This window comes from Carcharodon carcharias, chromosome 4 (assembly GCF_017639515.1).
Source record: "Carcharodon carcharias isolate sCarCar2 chromosome 4, sCarCar2.pri, whole genome shotgun sequence".
Lineage (NCBI taxonomy): Eukaryota > Metazoa > Chordata > Chondrichthyes > Lamniformes > Lamnidae > Carcharodon > Carcharodon carcharias.
Window position 1 is genome coordinate 24,082,216 of NC_054470.1, and position 20,301 is coordinate 24,102,516.

Sequence of the window (20,301 nt, forward strand, 5' to 3'; positions counted from 1 at the left end):
TACTTGGATGTGCACTTGCGATGATATGGCATACAAGGCTGTGGGCCTAGTGCTGGAAAATGGAATTAGAATAGTTAGGTACTTGTTTGACTGGCGCAGACTCGATGGGCCGAAAAGCCTTTTTCTGTGCTGTAGACCTCTATGACTCTACTTGGGGGCCTTTCTCCTGATGCAAATGCGACGAGCCAGAAGATAACCCAACTTGAGCCACCCGCCTCAGTAGTGAAAACCCAGGCCGTTAACTTTGTTTCTCTCCACAGATGCTGGCTAACCTGCTGTGTATTTCCAGCAATTCCTGTGTTTACATTATATGGCTTCAAGTTGCTGGAAATCTTCAACATATAATACCAGATTTCAGAAGAGTAAATGTAATTAAAATGGCTGATGATTTGGAACTGACAAACTGGCTAAAGCTGCTGGATGGTGATGAGATCAATGCAGAATACAAATGGAAAATTTTTAAAGAACAAGATAAAATTGGAGGACAAAAGTGTAGCAAAGTCAAAAGAAAGGAGCGTGGTGAAAAAAAGCCAATGTGACTGTCAAAGAAGATGCAAGTAGATGTTTCCAAAAAGATGTCCATAGACAACTAAACAGAGTTGAAAACAAGGAACAGCTGAAGAAAATGAAGACTGCTATTAAGTCAACTAAATGCGAATGAAAAATTGAATGCTAGACTACCGTGGAAGGAATGGGAAAAGTTTTTTCAGTTGTATGAAGAGTCAGAGTGAAAGACAGTTTTGGGCCACTGAGAATGTTCAAAGGTCAGGTTACAAAGGAGTCACTGGATATGCTGGAAATATTAAGTGAGTACTTTGGCATTTCAATTATTAGAATTGAATGATTTTAATAATAAAACTAGTAATATTACATTTGATGACCATATTGTTTTAGATAGAATTAAGAACTTGAAAATAGATAGAGTAAGCCGACTAGATATCTATCTGAGGATCCATGGGAAGATGGGGCACTTGCTGTGCAAGGCCATTGCTCACATTTTTAAATTGTGACTGAACTCTGGGATGCTTCCTGCAGACTGGAAAGAGGCTACTATAGTTCAAACTTTATAAAAGGTGACAAGTCACACCTAGCAAACTATAGGCCTATTAGTTTGAAATCAGTGATAGGAATCATTAGGGATGCAATATATTATTAGGAACTATAAGGGCTATTTTCGATGTAATAATAATAGATGATACATATATATTATGAGGGACATACTAGGAACACCCGACATGGCTGCATAAAATAATTTTTCTTATAAACCTAAGTATTATGTGAAGTATTGGATGAGGGAAGCCCAATAGAAGTTATCTACTTAGGCTTCCAAAAAGCCCTTGATAAGGTATCGCACGAGATTTCTCTACAAATTTGAGCCTCTGGTATCAATGCTATATATTGAGCTGGGTTGAAAACAGGTTGGCGGGGTGGTCTCGCCCCCGACTTTTATGCTGGAGGGGTGGGGTAGGGACCTCAACCCAAGCATAAAATTTCACCCAAATTATCAACTGGAACATAATCTACCCCCTTCATCGTGTTGTAAACCTCATTCAAGGTTACCTTTAAGTTTATGTTTTTCTAAAATGTAAAGCCCCAATTATTTTGGCCTCTTTTGATAAATAGAATTCATTATACCAGGAATTTGTTTAGTGGCCCTTTTCGGCACCCTTTACAAAACTTCAGTATCACTCAGCATGTGAGGAGCTCAATATCCAAAGTGAGGTTTGGCCAGGTTCACGTATAAGAACAAAATAGTATGCCTTCTCTTATAATCAATTGTCCAATGAATGTACCCCAACTGTTTGCTCTAGCTATAGATTCTCAGCAATACTCATGCACCTTTAAAAACCTATGCAGGAGAATGCCATAATCTTTCCTTCTCCATCTTCAAAAAGTCGTTCTAAATGGATGTGGATCTGCTTGGAGGCCAATCACCAGTGACATACCACAGGGATCAGAGTTTGGAGCTTTCCTACTACTATTTTTATTAATGATCTGGATTTAATTTTAGGGGCATGATCTGCAAATTTGAAGATGATACGAAAATCTGTATAACTGTTAGGACTGTAGCAGCTGTTTTACTGCTTTAGGTGGATAGGGTTTATGTCTAGCAAATGTTGTTTAATTTGGATATATGCAGTGTTGTGCATGACCAAATGCTCAATATTGATACACCCATCAGGGAAAAGCATTACAGAAGATGGATAAGGAAAGATCATGGCATTCTACTGCAGGCTGTTGGTGGAATGTATCTTTAACAGGCACCAGGGTCCAGTGTCGCAAGCAATGCGGGCAGCAAGGCATTCATCGGGAAAAACGAGGGGCACAGTGCCCCCCGCCCTACCCTCCTGCCTGGCCTGCTCACCAGCAGCGCTCTGGGTATCCCTCCCACCGGCCATGATTCACAGCCTTGGAAAGGCCGCAACAGCTTTTTAAAACAGGCCACTGGGTCGCCATTGGACCCGGCAGTCATTGCAGACCCACCGCCGCCCACCCAATCCCGCTGTCCTCGGGAGCCTTGATTCACACTGGGAGGGCCTTAATAGACAAGATTATAGTTTAAAGCATGGACAAAATGTTGCTGTTTAATTCTAAGGGCAGAAAGCTTCTGCCTGTCCTGCGAGTCGGTCGGCGATCGGCTGCGCACCACCATTTTACGTGGGCGGGCCAATTAAGTGCAGAAATCTCCGGGGCACGGAGCTGCCTCAGGGAGATTAAGTTCAGATTGAAAGTTTGAAAAAAAGATTAAAATCATTCAGACATGTCCCCTCATGTGACAGTGTCACATGAGTTGGGACATGTTTATGAATTCAGCAATTTTTTTTATTAATTTAATAACACCTTCGTGAAACCTCATCCCGCCTGTGAAAACGTGAAGGCAGCCTGGGCAACGGACAGCGTTGATAATAATGTTAATTGGTTTTTAAATGGCCTTAACAGGCCTTTGACAGTTCGGTGGGCGCACACCTGCCGAATGGAAGAGCTGAATGACATGGGGCCCATCCCCTCACACCGACGTGAAAATTCTCCCCCAGTAAAACTTGTGCCTGTACTAAAATATAGAAAACAGAACTGCTTTTAAAAATGAGATGGATATTCCCTTTCAAACAATAAGGAAGGATCTTAATGTTGCATCAGCCTTTTGCTTCCCAGGGTTAAATCTGGTTAAGGAAAGTCTTGCTTTAGACTTAAATTTAGAAGCTTACTCATGATAACCCCATTTTCCAAACTTTTCTTTCATAACACTTTAAATTGTGGAGCCAATCTGACAACATCAGGTAAAGCTGAAATAGGCTTCCCAATGGTTGCGTGACATAATCCAGTGAGCAGCTGTCCTAAAGTGACTAGGAAGTTTCTGGGTTTAATCTCCAATCTCTGCTGAAATACCTGATCTCAGCTGAGGTGGTAGTTGAGGTGCTACAATGAGCATTGGCACCGCTTGTTCAAAGATGAGAAATTGGGTCAGCGCTGTTGCTTGGAATTGCAATACAGTGAATGGACACTTGCAGTTTACAGGGGAAAAACTACATTATGTATTTTGTACATTCCTCTTATTCCCACTAATGATTAAATAACTTTCGACATGTGAGTAATTTTATAAATGCTTGTACCTGGTGTACAGCCTTACCAATGGCAGGGAGTAGCAGACATTCAGACGCTCAAGGCTTACCATTTTTCACTGATTAACTTTAAGGCTAACACATAAATAACACCCACTTGAGTGAGGTGTTCGAAGGAGCTTGGTGCCAGTGGAACCACGCCTCTTCAACAGAGGAAAAGGGAAGGTGGAAAATTCAGAGAGAAAAAACAAGAAGCAACTAAAGAATCTAATACACCGAGGAAGGGAGGTTTGCTGCGTCCTTTAGACTAATTATGAATGGAAGTAGTTCACATTTACCTTGCAGATGTCTGGGAATAATTAATACTTCAGGGAATTATAATTATCATGATCCATACCATTTGCAACTACATTTTATATCTTACTGAAAAGATAAACTCATTTTTTTTTTTAATCACCAAAAAGTGAATTCCAAGCCTAGATTAATAGAAAAGACTTCTTCAACAGCTACAACATCCATTATGAAAGGAGCATGGATCACCTGAACTCAATTTTTCCTTAATCAAGAATATTCACACAAACAAGGCAATTCCAATTCCAAATTATCAATAAACTAGTAGACAATCAATAACAATGGTTGACGTAGCATTGTTTTACTCCCCGTTGGTGAGCTGAAAATCTTCACCAAAAAAAAATATAAATGACTAGAACACCGGCTTCAAAAACGTATCCTGGAAAGCTTGCATTGGTCATCGTACTAACAATAGCAGTGGTTGGATCTTTGGGCTCTTTCCCTGCAACCAAAAACTGGAGATTAGGCGATAATCCTTCTTTAACTCTTATCACAACACAGGCTTATTTTCCTGGGCACATCTAAGCTACGTTGGACCTGGGCGCTTAACTGTTGATAGCTCTTTTTGGTTTGACATATCTTCACACATCAATCATTGATGTGTTTGTGTTACAAACATAACCAAGTCAATACTCAGACTTCTGCAATTAAAAAAAAAACAAAATACCGCAAATGCTGGAAATCTGAATCAAGAAGCAAGTGATGCTGAAAAAAATTCATGCTCTTAATTCTGTTTGTACTTTTGTGACGTCTTTCATATTACAAACTATTATTCACTTATCTTATGATTTTAATCAATCTACCAGTCATGGACACAAACACAATTTGTGAAATTGAATATTTTAAATTTTGTTTTCTTCTTTCACTGGATGTGAACAGCGCTGGCAAATATCTGTTGCTCATCCCCAGTTGCCTTTGGCTGCAGTTCAGTTTTTCTTATAACAGTTTGTCTTTTACTCGTTGTCTTTTACTCATATTATCTATAAGATTTTATTGTGTAAATCTATGTAAATGCAAAAAAAGTTAACATTTCAGGTCTAACCCTTCATCAGAACTGGGCGATATTAAGATGGACAGCTTTTAAGGAGGAAAGGTGCAAGGGCGTGGGTGGGAGACAGCACACGAGAAAACAAAAACAATGACGTGAAATGATTGGCTGGAGAACAGAATATGGTTAAATAACAGATTGATAATAGTGTAAGACAAAAGGAGGCACAACGAGAAACACCTAGAGAAATAAAAGACTCAGTTCATCCTTTCATTTCTCTAATTTTTCTCACCACGTTTCCTTTTGTCTCACATTATCAACATTGTCATTCAATCATTCCCTGTTCTGCATCTAATCACTTTGGTCATTATTTTCTTGTGTATGCAATCTTTTTTTTTCTCTCTACTCCCACTCTTTCCTTTGCTGTGTCCCTCTCCCTATAATCTGTTCATCTGAAATATCTTCTAGTTCTGGCAAAGTTATGTATCTGAAATGGTTTTGCCTTCCCACAGATGCAGCCTCACCTGCTGAGAGTTTCCAGCATTTTCTGTTTTTGGTCAGACATTGTGCTGTGATTGTCTGAAAAGCTGAATTTTGGATCAGACTCAGAAATGTCAGTTTGGCTCAGCTGTGACATTGTTAGCTCTGTCAGCAGTTCATGGGTTCAAGGCGCAGGTCATGACTTGAACAATTAATCTTGAGCACATAGTACATTAATGAGGGACTACTGTTTTTCAGAGTTACTGCCCTTCAGATGAGACATTAGTCTATATTTCTAAACAGGGGTTGATACATGAGTTAGAATCTAGACTATTAAATTGAAACCCTTTCTGACTCTTCAGATGGACATGAAATATCCCATGGTACTTTTTGAAGAGGAGCAGAGAGTTTATCTACTGTTTTGGCAAATATTCATCCCTCACCCAATACCTGATTAATTGCTCCTTCAACTGACTTTCTATTTATTGTCATGAAATCACAGCACTTTACCTTTTGAAAAATTATTTTTCAAAAACCTTCAACTGAAATTCTGTAACTTGAAATGAGACACACAAACTGCTTTAAAAATGTGAGGCCACCTTCCAAGGTGAAGGTAAGAAAAGCAAACAAGGCTGCCACCTGCCATCAAACCAATCCACCCCACCCTGTCTCACAAGCAAAAGGAAGTGTGAAGAGAAAACAGACATTTCAGGTAATCTACAGACATCAAAACCCAACACAATCCAACCCAAAAATGCAAAGTGCTAACCTTCAATCAACTGTAATCCTAAAAAGCCAATGGGGAACTGCTAGCCAGCCGGGATATACAACCAACAGACACTCAAACCCCCTCTGGAGGATGAAAGAACCACATCTCATGTTGGTTTATACCATCTTGAAACATGTCAAAAATTTGAGATGAAACATCAAAATGTGATTACCTGTTCTACAACAATGACTACAGCCGACCTGATAATTGAATTCCACCGAGCAAGACTTTTAAGAACTGAGTTGCCAAGCAGAAGCAGAGGAGTCTGGGAGAGCTGCTGACGGAGCAGTAAGGAACCCCTCTCTCAAATTAAGTCAAGCCCTATCTCTACAGTCTAAAAAATTCCAGCACAAGAGATACTGAATGTCCATCGGAAAGAACCTTAGGAGAAACTCATGGATTTCTGGAAGACGGATTATAGAGTTAAAAAATGAAAATTGTCTCCAGCAAATGCAGTTCCGTGGACTTCAATTCAATTTCCGGATTTTAAAGGAACCACCCAGAAGAACAAAAAACAGTAAATGTTGGGAAATTAGAACACTGGTCTGAACTGGTCTTGTATACCTTAAAATGGAACACTGGTAAAACTGGGAAATAAGAGTATTGGTCTGAATGTTTTTTCCTTCTTAGCAGTTAACTTAAAACAGCTGCAATGTTCATCAATCCATGCCTCAAGGACAAGCAAAGGACTTAACTGTATATTATTTTGACTTTTTATTTGGCCTCTAACTTCCCTTACTTCCGATACTTGTGTGCGTGCAACATTGTGTCTTTGATTATTTTCCTCCCTCAGGTTTAATACCTAATAAACTTGCTCTTTCTTTGACTCGAGAAAATCTCGTGATTGGCTCCTCATTGTTCACGCATAGAGAGTAAAACATAAACTTGGGATTTGGAAAACACATCCACGGAGAAAAGAAATTTAAAAACTTTTGTGGCGGCCAACCAAGGAGGCTGAATAGAGGGGAGCCAGTTCATTCCTCCTCCACACCTGGTCATAACATTATGGGACATTTGTTATGCATAAATTGGTTACTGGTGCATTTAGTCACATGGCAACAATGGAAACATATCCAAAACATTTTTTTGGAAGCGAAATGCCCTAAGACATTCTGGGAGTCAAGATAAGGTGCATATAAATGCAATTTATAAACTTTTTAAAGCAGAATCTAAGATTTAGAATATATAGACCTTTTGGACATCCACATGTTGCTATACTTTTAGAATAAAAAAAGCATTGGAAAATAACCAATTTTTCCCTGGGCGTTTTGTTTTATAACTGATCTATAAAGCTGAATTGAAAACTTTATTCAGCCAATGAGTTAACTTTGATTTTAATAGTCCAAGGTAGTTTGCTGTTTACAAATTAGGGTGTAGTTATATCGATTCAATAACCCAGAAACTACTTTAAGGCAAATATTGACATTCTACTCACAAAAAGAGATTTTCCATAATATAATTATAGTCGGGTCGACTGCTCTCTGGCAGGAAACATGCTGCAAACACAATGATGGCATTGAGTCCGTCGCTATAGTAGCCTGAGAAAAACAAGAAAGCATTTGTTTAAAATTGTGCACTGCTAACAGAATTACCTAGAATTTTTTAGCATTGCAAGGGCACAAGAAATCTAGTAGTGTAACAGCAGCTCAAGCTTCTTTCTTACACTCAGAAGAGCATTAAGAGCCAATCTGTCACCAATTGCAGAGTAAACACTGTTAAATGAGTTCTGAATCTGTATTGTTTCAGTTTTATAATTTATTTCTTTATATGCGCTTGTAAAAAGAAATGAATGTGCACATGTTCTGAAATCTGAAATTCTGTTTACAATGACTTGATTTGGGAATTCAAATAGGCTGAATAGGGCTGTGAAACTGCACCATGGAAATAGTGAAAAAATTAAATCCAAATTTTCAAATAAATCAGTCTGTAGGTTTGTTCATTTCAAAAACAGTGGATGGAATAGAAATATTTGATTTAAGAGATCATTTGAAGGAATTTCTATGTATTGAATGTTTTTTTATCATTAAGACTTTTTTTTGGCTTAAAATGGTGATGTCATTTATTTTATGTCAGCATGGCATGACTCCTGAGGTTTGCTCATGCAGGGGGTAAGGGCAAAGGGTGGTGGGTGGTGGCATGGGTTGGTATGAGTTGGAACTAAATTGGCATAGGTATTATAAAGAGCCATAGGGCTGGGTAAAAGGTCATGTGTGGCATAGGAGGTTATGAGGTGGCCATGGGGTTGGGTGGGGGGATCATGAGGTGGCATGGGTAGGCATAGCTGGGGCATGGGGAGTGTGTGGGGCTGAGGGTGGTTTTTTTGTTTTAATCATTTTTTTAATGCAATTCAACAAAGTGCAGGAGCACAAAGGCAGGTCCTCTGCCCAACCCACCTTTGCACCCAACAACCTCTGTACTTGTCCCTGGGGCAGTAGGCCCAACTTCTGCTCCAGCCCCACCGAAACGAAAATCAGAGCTGTGGGTGACCATCGTTAAAGGTTTGCAGAGCCTGGAATTCTCTCGTCTCTGTGCACCCAACCCAGCAGTGAAAATCTGGGCCCAAAATTAAATTTTCGGGGCAATTTTCACAGCTCTCGTGTTATTCTTCTGAACAGTTTCTAAGATAATTTTCATGGCTTCACTCCACCCCTATCCCACCTCCATTAAAATCAATAACAATAGTTACTTTCCTGAATAGATGCCTATTTTCTCGTCATTGCCAGGTAGAGTGGAAAATAATGATGTTGGTGACCTGGCAGCAGTGTGATTTCTCCAAGTATATAAATAGAAAGCTGTTTTTTGTTCTGAAGAGTCATACTCGACTTGAAACGTTAACTCTCTTTTTCCCTCTCTCAGATGCTGTCGAACCTGCTGAATATTTTCAGCACTTCCTGTTATTATTTCAGATTTCCAGCACCTGCAGTATTTTGCCTTTATTGATATAGAGAACTGTTCATTTGCCCTCATAAGAAAAAAGACATGTCTGTGCAAGTATATCTGACACTTTCCCCAAATGTTTAGATTATCATTTTATTGACAGAAGGGAGCTATTCTGCCCATCTTGACTGTGTATTTGTCTCTTTGAAAGAGCCATTTAATTAGTCCCATTTCAATGTAATGGTATGTTATATGTTAAGTCCCATGAAGATATCATGCAATTAATTAAACTGTTTCATTAAATTTAGTTAAATTTAATTAAAAATATAATTTAATTAAAATTTAAATTAGATTGGAACGATGGGGCATAACCTTAAAATTAAGCTGTTCAGCAGTGATATCAGAAAGCGCTTCTGCCCACAAATGAATCTGGAACTCTCTCCACTAAAAAGCTGTCAAGGACAAATCAGTTGAAGCTTTACAAATGGAGATTGATACATTTTTGTCATATAAAGGGATTATGGGTTACAGAGCCCAGACAGGTAGATGAAGTTAAAATACAGATCAATCGTGTTCCAACTGAATGATGGAACAGCCTCAAAGGGCTCAATAGCCAAGTCCTATTCCTACTTCTATATCTTCCCAGAAATACTCAGAATTCAATTGAGCAGGACACTAATTTAAACATTACTGCCAAAAGGAAACAATATCAACAAAAGCAACATTCCAAAACATTTATGGAAATATCCGGTGCATTGTTTTAAGGAAACAGACGGAATTGCAGCAGAATGAAGGTGCAGTGACTGAAGTCATGGTAGATAATAATAAAACAGGCATGAGGTTGTCTAGTTAATCGTCATTTCATTCTGAGATTACGGCATTTAAAAGTTTTCACAGGTGTTCACACAACTCGGAGCTGAAATTTATGAAGCACATCATGTCTTATAATTTAACTGACTGCAACTTTTGTCAGTTTCATTTTCTTTTATTTTCTTGTTTATTGCTCCATCAAATGAACATTTAAAACTGTCCTTTTAAACATGGACCAAATTTGGAAGCCAGAATTAGGGACTTCCTATTTATGTGAAACAGTAAATAAAACTATAAAAAAGTTTTTGTATCATAATTGAAAGAACGGCCACTGGATGTCTCACTTCCAATTCACCACCATGATCACTGCAACATATTCCAATTGGACATGCAGGAGGATGTTACTGACAGTGAGATCAGATTGCTGGATCATGTTTACTGTGTGTAACTTCAGTATTACAGTTGCAAGAAAATCTGGGCCATTATTTTATTTCATTTTTGGTACAGAAACAGCAATGAGATAAGATGTTTCTCTCTAGAATATTCCTTATTTAGCCTCTTAGTCCCATGGCTGCTCTCTATGCATCTAGTCCAATAGAAATAACCTTCAGGATTTTCTTAATCCTAGTCCATTTTGCTGACATGTTTGAAGTGCTTAACTGGATCTACAAAGAAGTGAGTCCCAACAATCAGCTTAGTCTCATAAGACTTTCTCAGAAATTCTGACCATGAAAATAAGCTTGAAATAAAGATTACTGCACTGTCAAGGCAAACAACTGAAAAATTTCCATGTTTTTGATCTCAATTTATCATAAGTATGAAAAAATGCAAATATATAGCTCAAGCAGTTAAAAATATCAAGTTACTTGCGCAGTTCTAACAACTAAGAATGAGAGATCATGAATAATTATAAATTCATGAAAGTATGAACGAGGTGTCAATTATGGCAATTTTAAATTCTTGGAATAAAATGTCATATGTGATAAATCTACTTTGCTCAGAATCTTAGGGAGAAAAATAAGTTGATTAGAAAGGCTAAGAACAGGCTAGACACAAGCACAACACGAAACAGGCAATTTCATAGGTAACAAGCCCGAGAAGTAGATTTCAATTGCTCCTGTTCTTCTTTAAGGAGTGCATTAGAAGCAGCTAAGTATGCTGGATGCAACAAAAACAAGAGGCCATGACAACATGCCAGCTGTTGTCTTAAAGACCTGTCCACCACAGTTAGCTATTCCAGTTTAACTGGCACCTATGCAGCAATATGGAAAGTTGCCCAGGTATAGGTCCACAAAAAACAGGGTAAATCTAACAGGGCCAATACTGCCCTGCCAGCTTGCTTCCAATCAGCAGTAAAGTGAAGGGAGGAGTCATTAATAGTACCATCAAGTGATAACTTCTCACCAGTTGCAGATGCAAATTTCATCAAGAATCACACAGCTTCAGATCACATCACAATTTTCTTCCAGTCTTTGAAACAAAAGCTGAATGCCAGAGAAGAGATGGGTGTAAAATTACCATTGAGGGCAATGTGGATTTCAATTGATTAAGGCATCAAGGATTCTGAGCAAAACTAAGGTAAGTGGAGCATCAAACAGAAATTCCTTTAATGACTAGAATCATACCTGATGCAAAGGAAGATCTTTGTGATTATTGGACAGTCCCAGGATAGCACCGTAGGACTTCAGAAAAGCGTCCTCAGACCAACCATCTTCAGTTGTTTTGATGGTTTTCCCTGCATCATAAGGGCAAGAATGGTGCTGTTCCGTGATGATTCCAGAGCATTCAGCTCAATTCACATTTCCTCCAATTAAGAGTGGTCCATACCAATGTACATCAGGACAAGATCCAAACTTGCCTGACAAGCTGCAGGTGCGATTTGTACCACGTAAATGCCAGGTAATAGTCATCTTCATTAAGAGAAAGATGAGCCATTATTCGTAGAACCATACGAAAAGTTATGGCACAAAGAGGCCATTCTGTAAAGCGCTTTCCATTCACAAAAACATCCATTGACCATTACCCTTTGTTTCTTGTTGATAAGACAATTTTGGACCCAACTTCCCATATTTCCTTGTATCCAATGGGTTTTTACTTTTCTAACCAGTCTGCCATGTGGGACCTTGTCAAATGCCTTACTAAAACCCATTTAGACAGCATCCACTGCACTACCCTCATCAATCCTTCTTGTTACTTCCTCAGAAAAAAATTGATTAAATTAGTAAGACATGACCTTTCCTTAAAACCATGCTGACTATCTCTGATTAATCATTCTTTTCTAAGTGACATTTTATCTTGTCTCTCAGAATTTATTCTACTAAATTGCCCGAAGTCTGACTGACCGACCTACAATTTTTTTGGCCTATCCATCACATCCTTTTTAATTAATGGTACAACGTTCATAGGCCTCCAATCTCTGGTACCTCACCTGTTTCTAGTGAGGATTGGAAAATGATCCTCAGAGAATCCACTATTTCCTTCCTGACTTCCTTTCACAACCTAGTCTACAATCCATCTGGCCCTGGTGATTTATTCACCTTCAAGGATGACAGTCTCTCCAGTACTTCCTCTCTCATTATGCTTACTGTATCTAATATTTCGTACTTCTCCTCATTAACTAGAATGTCTGCATCATCCTCTCCTTTGTGAAGGCAGAGACAAAGTACTCATTAAAAACTCTGCACATATCTTCTGCATCCACGCATAAGTTACCTTGTACATCTCTGATAGGCTCTACCCTTTCCTTAGTTATCCTCTTGCTCTTAATGTACTGATAAAATATCTTTGGGTTTTCCTTGATTTTACCTGCCAATATTTTTTCATATCCTCTTTTTGCTTTCCTAATTTCCTTTTTTACTTCACCCTTGTACTTTCCATTCTCCTTTAGGCTTTCTACAGTATAAGATTTTTGTGACTGTCATTGTTTTCTTTTTCTGCTTTATCTTACCCTCTATGCTTCCAGATAACCAGAGGGCTCCAGATTTAACAGTACCACCCTTTTTCTTTGTGGGGACATGTCTATGTCATGAGAATATAATAATTTTCATAATTATTTTCTGGTTTATTGTGAAGTAGGTTTATGAGGTAAGTATAGTTAGGTCTGTCTGTGTGCGATTTAATTACATTTGAAATCAAATAGACTGCCAGCTTTGACTCATCAAAAGAAGCTAGGTGCTTGACATGCAAATGAGTGATCATGGACGCTGGCTAAGCATGTAAGGTGTGAAAGGAACTTGCATTTTTAGTTAGATGAAGGTGGATTTGGATTTCAAAGGGATCTCAGTCTGTTTACGAAGAGCCAGTCAAGCAAGCTAAGGAATGTGTTTTTTTTTAATACTGACAATATATAGTGACAACATGAAAGTTTTTATGTTATGAGGGAGATACAGTTTCAAAGACTTGTGAAACAATAAAATTTACATGTTAAAAAGAGAAAAATATATAAAGGAGAATGAGGCTGTGTGTCAGAGGAAGGCATTGAGGGATTTAACATTGGGAAATAGCCTTAATGAAGCCTCAGTATTAGTACATAAGGCTGCTTTCTACAAAACTGAAGCTGAAGAAAGCCATTTTGAATTCCACAGTCCAAGGTATTGTGTTAATTTGCTCGATCTGTTTAAAATCTAAAAATCTATTTTTGGACCATTGCCTTAAAGGGGTGTAACTGGGAGTCAGGTTAATTAGGAATTTTAGGAGTTATTATAGAAGTAATTTCTAGTCCTATATATGTGCCTGAAATCTTTTCTTTTGTTAATAAATATTTTAATCTCAATTTTAAGAAAAAATCTCTAAAAGTCTTGTTGGACTTATTGGCCAGGATTTTTCCGTCGGCGATTTGGGGGCGGGGCCCACTCACCGATGGGAAAATGACACGAGATGACTTTGGGAGGAACCCCCGAAGTCATCCCGGTCCCTTTAAATTTTCAGGAAGGCGGGCGGACAGCGAAATCAGCTGTCCGCCTGCCGACCTGTCAATGGCCAATTGAGGCCATTGACAGGCTAATTAAGATTGATAAAGACCCTGCCTGTCCAAGCTTCAGGCTGGCGGGGAGGCCAGGAGCCCCGGTGGGCTTCTGATAATACATGAAACTTCATCCACTGGCAGGATGAGGTTTCATGTCCGTTTTTAAAAAGTTTCATAAAGTTAATGTGTTTCTTATTAACATGTCCCATCTTGTGTGACATTGTCACATGAAGGGGATGTGTTAATAAATTTAATATTTCTCTATTTTTGGTGGGTTTTTTTTACCTGTCAGTAATCTCCCTGAGAAAGCACTTGGTCTCAAGATGTGCACTCTTTAGCGCGCATGCACGCAAGAGCGCACTTGGACAGATGGGGAGTCCCTACCACCCACGCACCTAGCGATTCCTGTCGGGCAGGTCGCTGGGTGGGCCTTAATTGGCCCGCCCACTCAAAATGGCGGTAGGCCCCATTTCAGCGACAGAGTTCAGTTGTCCGCCCACCGCCGAGCCAGTGGGGCCCGCCCGCCCACCAAGGGCAAAATTCTGCCCATTACTTCCGAATCAATTGCATGCATCTTGAAATAAATACAAATCGCAAAGCCATTGTGATAGCGCGATCAAATTTCCCTTGTGGATTTCATCCACCTGGCACACATCGTCTGGTGCATCATAACAGTCTACACTGTGCCCATAGAATCTTGCTTTTGAATGCCTTCCACTGATTTGACACAGATTTCTCTTCAAGTAACTTTATTCAGTCCACTATCACCAGATCAATTCTCAGCTCTGTAAAATTTGTCTTCCCCCAATTTAGAACTTTTACTCCTATCTTTGTCCTTTTCCATAATGATGCTAAATCTAATTGTCTTATGGTCACTATCTCCAAAATGGTGACCCACTGCTATTTCATCCGCTTGTCCTGTTTCACTTCCTAAGGCTGGGATTTTCTGCTCCCGTTCGTGGCACACATCATGGTGAGTGGGAGTGGAAAATATTGCGAGAAGGCCAAAAGAGCCAGTGTCGTAAAACCAGGTCTTGATTGTGTGCTGCAGCCTTCAATGGTGGGCCGCGTTGCCCATTGTGGTACATTGGGAACATTATAAGGACTCCTTACCAGAATCGTCTCCCACGCTGGATCATTAGGGCACGCAGCGTGCAATTAGAACAACGTGTTTCACAATGGTATATAAGTAACATGCTTCTGGTGACCTGCACTTTGCTCGTGACTTCGAGGTTCATTCACCTAACTTGCATCGCACAGCACTTGTGGTACTCAACATCAGGCTTCACAGGCAGCAGCACATCGCTTTCAGGGGGTTGTCACCAGCAGTTTTCTACCTACCAGACCAGCGGTGAGGTGGGGGTGTTTTTTGATGGGCTGCAGGGTTAGGTCTCAACTGGGAAAGGGGAGAAACTGGCCTGAGGTAAGGGAAGGAGTTGCAGGGCAAGGCTTCCACTGGGGAAGGGGCTGAAAGGCTAGGATTCCACTGGGAAGGGGAGAAACTGGCCTGCAGGATGGGAAAGGGCTGCAGAGAAAGGGCTCTCCAATGGAGGGTCAGAGTGGGGAAGGTTGCACTCAGACACATGAACTGGGCCGGGGGTGGGTGCAGACGGTTAGTGTCCTCAACAACAGGATGGGGCGAGAGTACGCTACAGACTGACATAACCACTTGGGGCCAGAATGGGAGGGGTGCTTAGTGAAGAAGCTCTTCAGTTTACATTGTTGAGCTTGCAAAAACGATCCTAGTCTCAGTCCAGTCTCAGTTGTGCCCAACATGTTGTGCACAGGTCGAAACATCATGCCCCTCGGTCTGTGGGGTTTCTGGCATCGTACTAGGCCTCAGATGGCACACAATCAGGGAGGCATCTGCAACCTACAAATGGGGAGAAGGTATTGTGGGGGTATCCAAAGGTGTTGGTGTGGGGGGGGGGGGCTATGTGTATAACTGTGTAAATGACCTCAAGATTTCAAGATGGGGAGGGGTGAGGTCCACAATAAAATGTTCCGGGCTTAACAAACTGATATCCATCACAATCACCGTGGGATCAAGGAATATAGGGGGAAGATTAAGAGGTCTTTGACAGATAGAAACCTGCACATTAAGCTCCTCCAGGACGATGGGAGGGGTTCCACACTCACACAGGGAAGGCCCAAGCTGGTCTGGCGCTGAGAGTTGTACACCACCATCTTCCAACCTGCAGCGATGGCGCAGTGCAAAACTAAAATGAGGAGAAACTGTTGGGGAGGGTTCTGCGGGCGGATTGGAGGGCAGGTGCATGCACTGGTTGAAGGGGAGGGGGTGGCATTAGAGGGGCACTCAACTGAACTGTGCATTCCAAAATGAGGAGGAATGTACAGCTGTTAGGACACGACAATGCAGTGAATCAAGAAAATGAAACAATGATGCGCAGTCATGCAAGAGTAATCCAGAAAAGCGGCACTAATCGACCTCCTCATATTTAGCCCATGTTTGCAGCATGGAAATTCCCCAGAGCAATAACGAACTCCAGAGCAATTGGGCAGCTGGATGAGCTGCAGATGTGTGTTAGAATCGTGGTGCTGGCAGGTTCACAGCAGAGACGAATTCACAGGTTCACAGCAAACCCCACCCCCCCGTCAAATAATTCTCCTTACTAGGACATGAAGCTGCACATCCAAGTGTCAGGCCAAAGCAATCTCATAGCAGTTGGTCATGTAAAGGGGGAATGGGATCTGGAAAGAGCACCTTTAAATGCACCATGCGCTGGCCAGGATTTCAGGGGCAAACAGTTGCCAACACTGGAACAAAGCCCTTGAACCCACATTTTCTGTCAATAACTTGTCAGTGATAGGACCTTTGGAGGCTGATGCTGACTAATATTTGTTTCCTTTGATACCGCAGAGGGGAGGAGACTATCAGGAATATGCAGCATGGATATTTTTTAATTCATTCATTCATGGAATGTGGGTGTCACTGGCTGGGCCAGCGTTTATTGCCCACCCCTAATAGCCCTTGAGAAGGTGGTGGTGAGCTGCCTTTTTGAACTGCAGTTGTCCATGTGGTGGAGGTACACCCACAGTGCTGTCAGAAAGGGAGTTCCAGGATTCTGACCAAGTGACTGAAGGAACGGCAATATATTTCCAAGTCAGGATGGCGAGTAGCTTGGAGGGAAATTCCAGGTGGTGGTGTTCCCATGTGTCTGCTGTCCTTGCCCTTCTAGATGGTAGTGCAAATGGGTTTGGAAGGTGCTGTCTAAACAAACTTGGTGAGTACCTGCAATGCGTCTTGTAGATGGTACACAATGCTGCCACTGTGCGTTGGTGGAAGAGGGACTTGATGTTTGTGGATGGTGTGCCAATCAAGCATGCTGCTTTGTCCAGGATGGTGTCAAGCTTCTTGAGTGTTGTTGGAGCTGCACTCATCCAAGCAAATGGAGGCTACTTCACACTCGTCTTGTGCCTTGTAGATGGTGGACAGCCTTTGGGGAGTCAAGAGTGAGTTACTTGCTGCAGGATTCCTAGCCTCTGATCTGCTCTTATAGCCACAGTATTTATATGGCTAGTCCAGTTTAGTTTATGGTCAATGGTAAACCGTAGGATGTTGATAGTGTGCGATTCAGTGATGGTAATGTCATTGAATGTCTAGGGGTGATGGTTAGATTCTTTCTTGTTGGTAATAGTCATTGCCTGGCACTTGTGTGGCATGAATGTTACTTGCCACTTGTCAGCCCAAGTCTGGATATTGTCCGGGTCTTGCTGCATTTGGACATGGGCTGCAAAAGTATTTGAGGAATCGCTAATGGTGCTCAATATCATGCAATTATCAGCAAATATCCCCACTTCTGACCTTATGATGGAAGGAAGGTCATTGATGAAACACCTGAAGATGGTTGGGCCTAGGGCACTATCCTGAGGAACTCCTGCAGCCGTGTCCTGGAACTGAAACGATTGCCCTCCAACAAACACAACCATCTTCCTTTGTGCTAGGTATGACTCTAACCAGCAGAGAGTTTTCCCCTTGACTCCCATTGATTCCAGTTTTGCTAGAGCTCCTTGGTGCCACACTCGATCAAATGAGGCCTTGATGTCAAGGGCAGTCACTCTCACCTCACCTCTGGAGTTCAGCTCTTTTGGCCATGTTTGGACCAAGGCTATAATGAGGTCAGGAGCTGAGTTGCTCTGGTGGAACCCCAACTAAGCGTCAGTGAGCAGATTTTTGCTAAGCAAGTACCGCTCGATAGCACTGATGATGACCACTTTCATCGAGAATAGACTGATGGGACGGTAATTGTCTGTGTTGGATTTGTCCTGCTTTTTGTGTACAAGACATACCTGGGCAACTTTCCACATTGCTGGGTAGATGCCAGTGTTGCAGCTGTACTGGAACAGCTTGGCTAGAGCCATGTCAACTTCTGGAGCACAAGTCTTCGGTAATATTGCCAGAATATTGTCAGGGCCCATAGCCTTTGCAATATCCAGTGCCTTGAGCCATTTCTTGATATCACGCAGAGTGAATCAAATTGGCTGGAGACTGACATATGGGATCATGAAGACTTTTGCGGAGGCCGAGATGGATCATCCACTCAGCACTTTTGTTGCAAACACTTCAGCCTCTTCTTTTGCACTGATGTGCTGGGTTCCCCCATCATTGAGGATGGGGCTATTTGTGGAGCCTCCTCCTCCAGTGAGTTGTTTAATTGTCCACCACCATTCCTGACTGGACATGGCAGGACTACACAGCTTAGATCTGATCTGTTGGTTGTGGAATTGCTTAGCTCTGTTGCTTGCAGCTTATGATGTTTGGCATGGAAGTAGTCCTGTGTTGTAGCTTAACCAGGCAGGCATCTCATTTTTAGGTATAAAAACAAAAAAACTGCGGATGCTGGAAATCCAAAACAAAAACAGAATTACCTGGAAAAACTCAGCAGGTCTGGCAGCATCGGCGGAGAAGAAAGGTCATGGGGACTCGAAACGTCAACTCTTTTCTTCTCCGCCGATGCTGCCAGACCTGCTGAGTTTTTCCAGGTAATTCTGTCATTTTTAGGTATGCCTGGTGCTGCTCCTGGCATGCCCTCCTTCACTCTTCATTGAAGCAGAATTGATCCCCTGACTTGGTGGTAACGGCAGAGGTGGGTATATGCTGGCCATGAGGTCACAGAGTGTAATTGAGTACAATTCTGCTGCTGCTGATGACCTACTGGATGCCCAGTCTTGAGTTGCTAGATTGGTGCGAAACCTATCCCATGTCGCACGATGGTAGTGACACACTACATGCTGGAGGGTATCCTCAATGTCAAGACGGGACTTTATCTCCACAAGGACTGTGTGGTGGTCACTCCTACCGATACTGTCATGGACAGATGCATCTGCGACAGGCAGGTTGGTGAGGATGATTTCAAATATGGTTTTGCCCTGTTGGTTCCCTCACTACCTGCTGCAGACCCAATCTAGCAGCTATATCCTTCAGGACTCAGCCAGCTCGGTCAGTAGTGGTGTTATCATGTCATTTTTGGTGATGGACAGAGTGTATTCTGCACCCTCAGTGCTTCTTCCAGGTGATGTTCAACATGGAGGAGCACTGATTTATCAGCTCAGGGGAGTAGTATGTGGTAATCAGTAGGAGGTTTCCTTGCCCACGTTTGACCTGGTGTTATGAGACTTCATGGGTTCCAGAGTCGATGTTGAGGACTCCTAGGACAATTCCCTCCTGACTGTATACCACTGTGCCACCACCTCTGCTGGTCTGTCTTGCCGATGGGACAGTACATACCCAGAGATGGTGACAGTGGTGTCTGGGAAAATATCTGAGAGGTATGATTCCCTGAGTTTGACTATGTCAGGCTGTTGCTTGACTGGTCTATGAGAATGCTCTCCCAATTTTGGCATTAGCACCCAAATGATAATAAGGAAGGCATTACAGAATTGACAGTGCAGAGTTTGCTGTTGTTGTTTCCGGTGCCTAGGTCAGTGTCAGGTGGTCCGTCTGCTTTCATTCCTTTTAGACTTTTTTTAAAAAGTGATTTGAGTGGTTTGCAAGGCTATTTCAAAGGGCATTTAAGAGTAAACCACGTTAATGTGGGTCTGGAGTCACATGTAGGCCAGACCAGTAAGGACAGCAGATTTCCTTCCCTAAAGGAACATTTGTGAACCAGATTGGTTTTTATGATAATCGACAATAGTTTCATGGTTTTCATTAGAATTTTAATTTCAGATAGTTATTGAATTCAAATTCTACCATCTGCCATGCTGGGATTCCAACCTGGGTCCCCAGAGCGGCCTCTGGATTACTAGTCCAGTGACAATACCACTACACCACCAGCTTGCTACCTGCATATTCATATACAGGCAGGACCGAACCATAGAAAGGTTATGGTGCAGAAAGAGGCCATTCAGCCCATTGTGTCTGTGCCGGCTATATGAGGAGAAAGAAGTTAGCTGCTCATTTGCAATCCCACTTTCCAGCACCTGGTCTGTAACCTTGCAGGTTACCGCACTTCAGGTGCAGATCCAGGTACCTTTTAAA

General features: G+C 41.6%; 1 protein-coding gene across 11 annotated transcripts in view; it reads right to left on the minus strand.

Annotated features, from left to right (window-relative positions):
- The window catches only part of LOC121277224 (protein prune homolog 2-like), a 496,270-nt gene that overhangs the window by 45,447 nt on the left and 430,522 nt on the right, over positions 1-20,301 (minus strand). For all 11 annotated transcript variants that reach the window (XM_041186396.1, XM_041186394.1, XM_041186398.1 and 8 more), the window contains one exon: positions 7,584-7,686. In XM_041186396.1, the coding sequence (XP_041042330.1) occupies positions 7,584-7,686 (103 nt within the window). The remainder of the gene's footprint in view (positions 1-7,583; positions 7,687-20,301) is intronic.